Source organism: Barbatula barbatula, assembly GCF_947034865.1.
Source record: "Barbatula barbatula genome assembly, chromosome: 3".
Classification (NCBI taxonomy): Eukaryota; Metazoa; Chordata; class Actinopteri; order Cypriniformes; family Nemacheilidae; genus Barbatula; species Barbatula barbatula.
This window is the reverse complement of record NC_136764.1, coordinates 1,133,856-1,143,722: the sequence shown is the minus strand read 5'-3', so window position 1 is coordinate 1,143,722 and position 9,867 is coordinate 1,133,856. Positions and strand designations below refer to the sequence as shown.

The window sequence follows — 9,867 nt, the reverse complement described above, 5'->3', positions numbered from 1 at the left end:
GTAGCATTATAAAGTAAAAGAGGGAATTAAAAAACACGTAACACCTGTATCGTTATGTTATTGAATTAACTTTATAAAATACAAACACTTTAAGAAGCAGTTTACAATGATGGTTGCACTATTTTAATGCGCAAATAGAGACCGTCATTAAATCAATTATGACAAATCCGGAAACACTGTATGACCGTCCATATATGGTGGTGCATGACGTCATGCTTAACAAGCGGCACCCGCCTACCCCGGAACCGGATAATCTAAACCGGAAGATGATATGGTCCAAGCAACAAAAATATCTTCTCTCAAATAAAGTCAAAAAATTATACTTTTAAATACTCCATAACATTTACCCTGTCAACACTTTTCTAAAGAAAACATTTGGATCTGACTTTGACACCAAATGCATTGTTTTGTCAGAATGACACTGAATCTCTTCTTCGCTTGTTTTGGTCGCGCAACTGTATTCAGCAACTTTGGAAACACGTTGGTTTGTTTATTTCAAATACTATTTTCAAGGGTTTTTTTATGAATCCAAAAACTTTTATTTCTGGATTTTTTTAAGGTGACCATAATGCTTGTTTTATAATCAACCTAATTCTTTCTCTGTGTACATTTTATATACATAAATGTACATTTTCTAATAGCAAACCTGTTTTTATAGTATTTCTACAAGAGATAAAACTGTATTTAAAACAATTATGTTTTCTTCCAATATGAAAGGACTTTTCAACATATTTAATTTGTAATTTTTGTATTATTTGTGTAACTTTCGGTTTTTAAGCATTTTTATTCCTCGGCTTATAAACCGGCATGAGAATTGTTGTAATTGTCTGGTTGTTGTATTCTGTGTATTTTAATGTTTCATGTCAATGTACAGCACTTTGGTCAACATAGTTGTTTTTAAATGTGCTTTAGAAATAAAGTTTGTATTGTATTGTATTGTAACTCCCTCTCCTGTATTTATTTGTGTTTTGTCCTATTATTCTTCTGCATTTTTTTTGTCTCGTTTTGTCTGTTTCGAGCAATGGTAATGCTTTGTTTTCTCTCTCTTCATTAATCTAAGTGTTTCTTTATGTTAAGTTTCTGTTGTAACATTGTTTTGTTATAACAAAATATTCAATAAAGCATTTAAATAAAATACCCTAGGAACCGGAAGTTGCGTAGAAGTCCTACGCTCATATTTACCAATACGCACACACACAGTGTTGAACTTCAAGCGCGTTTGTTTTGTTTTTCTCTCGCGCGTCTTCAACACAGTGAGGTAAATGTTTGCTTTCAAAATAAATTAAATATCAACTCGCAGATTTCACGGATTTCCGGCTGCCGGTCTCTACCGCAGAGCAGCACGATTTATTTATTTATTTATTTCGCAGTGATTTTCTGTTCAATGTTTTGATTGGTTTTAATTCCAGTGTTCTTCTCGTCATGGAGCGGAAGTGGGCATTCAGCAGACGCAATAACATCAGAAGAAGGGCAGTGAAAATAGTCAATAAGGTGTTTGATTCTTTGGAAAAGGAGATTAATGCTCAGACTGACAGAAGAGTGGAAGCGAACAGCGGTGGTCAGTCACAGTGGCGTGAAGAGACCCCGAGTCTCCAGAGAAAGAGCCCAGCGTGCTGCGATCCGTTCATTAAATGTAAGATTTCCTTTGGACGATTCCGTGAAGATGTCAACCTTACCGTGAAATAATCAAGTTTTTAGCAACGGTACTTATACAATGCTAACAGCACAGAAATAAACATTTAGTGTTTCTTATGCACACGTGAAGTCATTAAGGATGCAACGACTCAAGATGCGATTCACGATTCTGGTCTCACGGTGCGATTCACGATTCTGGTCTCACGGTGCGATTCACGATTCTGGTCTCACGATGCGATTCACGATTCTGGTCTCACGATGCGATTCACGATTCGATTCACGATGCGATTCACGATTCTGGTCTCACGATGCGATTCACGATTCTGGTCTCACGATGCGATTCACGATTCGATTCACGATGCGATTCACGATTCTGGTCTCACGATGCGATTCACGATTCTGGTCTCACGATGCGATTCACGATTCTGGTCTCACGATGCGATTCACGATTCTGGTCTCACGATTCTGGTCTCATGATGCGATTCACGATTCTGGTCTCACGATTCTGGTCTCACGGTGCGATTCACGATTCTGGTCTCACGATGCGATTCACGATTCTGGTCTCACGATGCGATTCACGATTCTGGTCTCACGATTCTGGTCTCACGATGCGATACACGATTCTGGTCTCACGATTCTGGTCTCACGATGCGATTCACGATTCTGGTCTCACGATGCGATTCACGATTCTGGTCTCACGATTCTGGTCTCATGATGCGATTCACGATTCTGGTCTCACGATTCTGGTCTCACGGTGCGATTCACGATTCTGGTCTCACGATGCGATTCACGATTCTGGTCTCACGATGCGATTCACGATTCTGGTCTCACGATTCTGGTCTCACGATGCGATACACGATTCTGGTCTCACGATTCTGGTCTCATGATGCGATTCACGATTCTGGGATTCACGAATTTGGGGTTCACGATTCGATTCACGATTCTGGTCTCACGATGCGATTCACGATTCTGGTCTCACGATGCGATTCACGATTCTGGTCTCACGATGCGATTCACGAGTCTGGTCTCACGATGCGATTCACGATTCTGGTCTCACGATGCGATTCACGAGTCTGGTCTCACGATTCGATTCACGATTCTGGTCTCACGATGCGATTCACGATTCTGGTCTCACGATGCGATTCACGATTCTGGTCTCACGATGCGATTCACGAGTCTGGTCTCACGATTCGATTCACGATTCTGGTCTCACGATGCGATTCACGATTCTGGTCTCACGATGCGATTCACGATTCTGGTCTCACGATGCGATTCACGAGTCTGGTCTCACGATGCGATTCACGATGCGATTCACGATTCTGGTCTCACAATGCGATTCACGATTCTGGTCTCACGATGCGATACACGATTCTGGTCTCACGATTCTGGTCTCATGATGCGATTCACGATTCTGGGATTCACGAATTTGGGGTTCACGATTCGATTCACGATTCTGGTCTCACGATGCGATTCACGATTCTGGTCTCACGATGCGATTCACGATTCTGGTCTCACGATGCGATTCACGATTCTGGTCTCACGATGCGATTCACGATTCTGGTCTCACGATGCGATTCACGATTCTGGTCTCACGATGCGATTCACGATTCTGGTCTCACGATTCTGGTCTCATGATGCGATTCACGATTTTGGGATTCACGAATTTGGGGTTCACGATTCGATTCACGATTCTGGTCTCACGATGCGATTCACGATTCTGGTCTCACGATGCGATTCACGATTCTGGTCTCACGATGCGATTCACGATTCTGGTCTCACGATGCGATTCACGATTCTGGTCTCACGATGCGATTCTGGTCTCACGATGCGATTCACGATTCTGGTCTCACGATTCTGGTCTCATGATGCGATTCACGATTCTGGGATTCACGAATTTGGGGTTCACGATTCGATTCACGATTCTGGTCTCACGATGCGATTCACGATTCTGGTCTCACGATGCGATTCACGATTCTGGTCTCACGATGCGATTCACGATTCTGGTCTCACGATGCGATTCACGATTCTGGTCTCACGATGCGATTCTGGTCTCACGATGCGATTCACGATTCTGGTCTCACGATTCTGGTCTCATGATGCGATTCACGATTCTGGGATTCACGAATTTGGGGTTCACGATTCGATTCACGATTCTGGTCTCACGATGCGATTCACGATTCTGGGATTCACGATGCGATTCACGATTCTGGTCTCACGATGCGATTCACGATTCTGGTCTCACGATGCGATACACGATTCTGGTCTCACGATTCTGGTCTCATGATGCGATTCACGATTCTGGGATTCACGAATTTGGGGTTCACGATTCGATTCACGATTCTGGTCTCACGATGCGATTCACGATTCTGGGATTCACGATGCGATTCACGATTCTGGTCTCACGATTCGATTCACGATTCTGGTCTCACGATTCGATTCACGATTCTGGTCTCACGATGCGATTTTAATCACGATTTTTTTAACAACTTCCATTTTATTATTTCTCTTATGTTGCACATAGTTTGCAGTCCTGCTGTTCACAACACGAACTGCCATTCTTTTGACATCTCGACACATATTATAATCGTTTTCAACAGACTCACGGTGAATCGTTATACATTTAAGCATTTGGCAGACGCTTTTATCCAAAGGGACTAACGTTGCATTATCCTAAATGTTTTTGTTGCTAAGTATGTGCAATCCCCTGAGATCAAACCCATGACCTTGCCGTTGTTAGCGCCACGCTCTTACCACTGAGCTACATTAAGCATTTGTTTTATTTGAAGTGCAGGATTTTTCAGTGTTCAATTGATGACATAACAAATACATTCTCCAGGCATTTTTCCGTCAAACCCATAACGCAAAATGTCATGTCCATAACGCTGCCCCTTTCTTTTATTCTGTAGTGCAAGTGATTTGGTATTCTTACATTGCTTGTGTTTCATGTGTCAGCGCTTCTTCATGAGGTGTTAAGAAACCAGGAGATTCTTATGGAGCAACAGAGGAGCATCATGATGATGGTTCAGGATCTCCAAGTAAACAACGACAGTGAGATGGCAGATGAGGACCATTTAAGTCAAAGACACTTTCCAATTGAAGACCTCAAGGCATTGACTGAGCTTGAAAACGAGCTTCGATCGTGTCCGGAAACCAGGCGAAAAATGGTGAATGAGTGCGTTTAATAGCTGTATTCGATACAAAAGATTGTTGTTTAAGGTGTTTCAGCATTGTTTTACAGGTACATGAGCTTGGATTGTTGGGTGGAGTGGATGTGAAGGACACAGTGTGGCGAATCATGAAGCAAGCCATCAAAAACGACTTTGCCAAAACGGTGAACTGGAGAGGTGTTAACGGGAAAACACCTTTCCAAAATCTGGAGTTTAAAAGTGTTGTGATTGGTAAGAAAGTGAAGAATCTTCATGTCATGATTAAATGTTTGTTTGGTAGTTGCTTTAAACTCCATTGGTTGTATATTCTAGAGGCTGTAAGGAGAAATCCCTCGTGCGCACAGACGACTGAGCTGGAGGTTGAAAATGTGATTAAACGCTGGTTTCATCTCGCCGGTGACCGTGAGGGCGGAAGAAAAAAAAGATCACAGTCGCAAAGTATTAAAATTGAAAACTCATTTTAAGTTCTTGTAAATCTCGACAATAACTAACAAGACAATACTTGCACTCGACATTTAAAGTTTGTCACTGGATTTGTTCAGTGTCTAAACATGTTTTCACATTCTGGTTTTTATTTGCACATCCTTATATTTGTCCATCTGTAAATATACATTTTTATTTAACCAGTTTTAGTTTTTTCTGCTTTATTATTTAATATTTTGTATGCATTACATTATTGTTCCATTACACATAATTGACATATGAAGATATAGCAGTTGCAATTGTTAACTCTGGCTTAGTTTTGGGTCTTATGGTTATTTTATGTGGCACAGTACCACCTTAACCCCCGACTCACAAGTATAATTTGGATTCTTGTGGCATAAATTTTCACCACCTCATTTTTTTTCATCAAATATTTTATTCCTATTCATAATACCTGACGCTTCATGTTTTATTTAAACATGTATAGCTTGAACGTTTAGTTCTTTAAGTCAAAGTTTTTGTCAAATTCGTTTTATTACAGAATCATTCATTTTGCTTTTACATGTTGGTATATTCTGTTTGTGAACGTAGTCGAAGTACAACAAACTGTTCTCTCAAAACGATATTTTAAATCCGGTGTTTTCTAGCAGTATAGACCAATATCAATCAAATAAGTGTTTCTAACATAAATGTGAAGATCAGATGTTCATATTTCAACAATATGCTGACATGAGCATTTTTGGAGTGTGAGGTTTCAAACTAATAGCCTTGTTTTCATGACGGGTTAGTAAGTTGATGTTACATGTGTTGTGATTCCTTGTTTTAGAGACTGATTCAAATATGGAAGGATTTGCACATAGTAAGTCCAGACAGACTTCGATAGGTTAGATGAAAATGTGTAGTTAATGAGATACAAAATCATTTTGTTTTGTCTCAAAAGCAATTTAGCAATAACCACCTGCCTTAATAGATCAAATTGTGATTTTGAGGAAAGGTGTGTGCATGTTTATTTACAGAAAAGGACGCGTCTAGACTCCTGCAGGAGGTGAGGACTATAATGCTTATAATAATGGGTAGACAGTGGAAAAATGATTCCCGGTGTGAACATTTGTTCTCGTCATTACTGCAACATTAAGCAACACAATTGACCCTGTATGAACAACAGAATGCTTTCTTAAAGTGCGTTTGAATGTTTTATTTTCTGTTTTGCTTTTGACCTAAATATTACATTCATTATTTGGCTTCCTTGGTACGCGTGAATCCTACTTTTAGAGTCATCACTTTGTATAAGCAATGCAAGGCCAATATCTGCTATGTGATTATTACAGTCAGTAAAGGAAGTTGATTTAAAAAAGGTTATTTGTAGTTAATTTGCATGATATTGCATAGCACCCGACACACCGTGTTTAAACTGTCAAAATAATGCTTTTAAAATCTGGTTTTCCTTCAATTCATGGAATCAGATTAATGGTTTGTGATGTTGACCTGCTCAGCTGCTCCAGCATGTTTGCTGTAATCCTTCACTTGTCCACTGGGACGCAAACAAACACGTTACGTTAATAAAGGCGTTTTAAAATCGTGTTACGGTTTCGCGGTTTTGCGTAATCGTGTTACGGTTTTGCGTTCTCATTCGATCACGTGATAACAACACTTTCACGCGCAATACTGCGGGATCGCGTCTGCGCTTCTGACTGGAGAAGCACCGCCTCATCATAACACGAACTCCTCCCCCAGTCTTACTGAAATGATGTACCAGAATCCCTTGCGATCAAAACGACACCACGCGCAGAGTTCACCGCCGTCCGGTGTGCTGTCTCAAAGCATGCGTTGTGTTCCTCAGACCCACTGTAGGTATCGCTTCTCGGCCTTTTGGCTAAGATCAAGTGTAGTATCTGTTCTTATCAGTTTAATATCTGATACGTCCCCTACCCGGGGACCATATATTAAATTGATTTTTGGAACTGGGAGATGGAATAGGGGCTTGCCCCGACCACTCCACGCATCGACCCGGTATTGCAGTACCTCCGGGAACGGTGCACCCCCTCAAAGAGTGAAAAATAGATCACATGTGTTATCACGCATAATTGATAATACCGGACTTCACTGTCTGTAGACAAATAACATTTCAGCGTAATTTAGTTTGAGCTAGAAGTGCAATTATCGACTGCAGAACATATCGTGAATAAATACAGAATGCAGTATTAGAAAATTATTATACAGTGGTCATGGATTTTGAAAGTACTTGACAGTAGGTATATTATATGAGAAATTTACAGTAGGGTTGTACTTTGAACACTATATACAGATGGCTATATACTGAAAGCAGAAATGTACAGGTGGCTATGAGCAGATAATAATTTAGATTAATTAGTGTAAGTGCATAAATTATAGACATTAGCTATTAAAGTTGCAGTGCAATAGAAGAGTTAATAAAGTTATTGAAGGTGCAGTGGATGAGTTAATAAGGTTACAGTGCAGTAGATGCAGTTAATAAAGTTGCAGTGCAGTAGATAAAGTTGTAGTGCAGTAGATGCAGTTAATAAAGTTATTGAAGTTACAGTGCAGTGGATGAGTTAAATGCAGTTGAAAGTAGTACAGTAGTGCCAATGAGCATTCAGTATAATATTTCTGGTGTGCAAGTGAGCAGTATAGAGTGCAAATGATGCTGTGTGTGTAAAAACAGACGCAGATGCAGGGAATCAATATTAGCATATAGAGTTAAACTACAATACGTCACTGTTGTAAATGTATATACTCACCACGACTGGATTTACGATAATAGATGATGAGCCTTGGAATGTTATATTATACTTCAAGTCTGATTCAGGATCTGATCTCATATATAACGTTGTTCATACTTGATCATCATTTGTGAGTAGGGGGAGGCTGCAGACCTGGAGCCGGTAGATATACGCCCCAAGCAGTTTACGTCCCTGTTGTAACTCATGCGTCCAGTAGGGGGAGAAGGAAATACGGCGAAAAGCACTATATGGGGAGGGTGCAGACCTATGACCTACTGTAGAATAAATGTATTATTTATATTTATTTATAAACTGCTTTTATATGCAGGAAACTGACTGATATATGATGTTGTGAATTTATATTAAGTTACATTTACATGTATCAGTCTTACAGCCTTTCAAGTGGGCCACAAAGTTGTCACGTCTGATTTGTATGGAGAAACAACAATGGTAGTGTAATTGTGACAAGAGATGTATACATGTTTGGAACAACTAGAGAGTAAAGATAGCGTATGATAAAACACACATTAAGTGCACATACATTTGTTCAGATCAGTAAGCTATTTTAAGAAAACTGTATATTAAGATCTACATTAGAGAATTAGATCATCTCATTTATGAGAAACAACTCAAACCAAAATCTAAATTCAAACCATATGGGACCAAAGTTTTTAATGTGGGTTTTATCATGCATGACGTATGTATGCATTATTTGACAAAATACTTGAGTGAGTGTGCAGTTTAACTCTTTTTACTTAGAGACTTAGAGACTTCGAGAAGTGCATTTTTTAACAGCTACGGGGGTTCGTGTCGTGCCTAAACCCCCCTTAGCTGTTATAAAATGTACTGTAACCCACTGCTTCGCAGGGCTTATTGCTTTTATAAAACGGTTATTCCATATGTGTAGCAAGGTCTCATAAAATAAAGTAAATACAATTAAATTTAGACTATGTAATGCAGTCAGACTTAGAAGTCGGCTCGGCCAATCAGAATCAAGGACCAGAACTGACTGTTTTACAATAAGTGTTTGTGTCCGGTGAAGTAAAAAACAGAAACAGTGAGCCCGATGCATTTGATGGCTGGTGAGAAATCTGACGCGAACGGTAAACGCCTATCCTCTTATTTGCTCGTCTGTACACCCCCGGGACCTGGAACATGAGTACATTGAAATTAGTGCTAACATGGCTTCGCATCTAACAATGACGAACGAAATGATGATGGTCCGATCCTTATCTGAGTGAAGCAATGTCGTTGTTTCAACAAAAAATTAATCTGTATTTGGAAGATGAAGAAATATCAGATGCAGAGAAACAAGCAAGAAAAATACGCAGAGACATAGGTGATGAAGGATTTAAGCGACTCAATGCAAGTGGACTCAGTGATACACACAAGAGAAATCCTGAGACCTTGTGGATTTCTTTGAAGGACAATTAAAGCTAGACTCAAACTTCAGAATACACAGGCTTACGCGATGTTAAATGTTAATTTTATAATTCTTTTTTTTACTGAAATGTCAGAACCTCAATGACGTATGTGGTTGACAAATGCGACTCTCGGAAGACGCACCCAAATCCTGGCAAGGACACATGGCACATTTGGTCACCCTGTCTTTGATGCATTAAGAAATGACCTCTACAGTAAGCCTAAAGGCTATCCCATTGCTGATGTACTAGCAGAGGAAGGAAGTATGAAGCCTTAACAGCTGGAATTGGAAATGAACAAATAAAGCAACTCAGTTTGTCACACATCAGATGGTTCCACATTAAACAGCGTGGCAAATAACTTCAGTTCCTTTTGTTTTACTTTCTATCTCTCCAAATGATTGAAAGCAGAGAGCTGAGAAGCTGATTTGGAACTTGGAGCTTGACGTTCAGCTCTGACAGGTACATGGTTATGTCCAC

At 39.9% G+C, this 9,867-nt stretch overlaps 1 protein-coding gene across 1 annotated transcript; it reads left to right on the top strand.

The window, feature by feature from the left end:
• Positions 1–1,155: 1,155 nt before the first annotated feature.
• Positions 1,156–5,430, top strand: LOC306892167 (uncharacterized protein). Its single transcript, XM_079453040.1, has 5 exons — positions 1,156–1,258; positions 1,410–1,633; positions 4,588–4,799; positions 4,874–5,033; positions 5,115–5,430. Exons 2-5 carry the CDS (start codon positions 1,423–1,425, stop codon positions 5,264–5,266), a joined length of 735 nt encoding a protein of 244 aa, XP_079309166.1. The 5' UTR covers positions 1,156–1,258; positions 1,410–1,422; the 3' UTR covers positions 5,267–5,430.
• Positions 5,431–9,867: the final 4,437 nt, after the last annotated feature.

Excerpts from the sequence above, each read along its gene's own strand:
- LOC306892167 (XM_079453040.1), top strand. The coding sequence starts at position 1,423 with ATGGAGCGGAAGTGGGCATTCAGCAGACGCAATAACATCAGAAGAAGG. Across the intron at positions 4,800-4,873 it reads CGGAAACCAGGCGAAAAATG|GTACATGAGCTTGGATTGTT; the intron begins GTGAATGAGTGC and ends ATTGTTTTACAG. Across the intron at positions 5,034-5,114 it reads GTTTAAAAGTGTTGTGATTG|AGGCTGTAAGGAGAAATCCC; the intron begins GTAAGAAAGTGA and ends TGTATATTCTAG.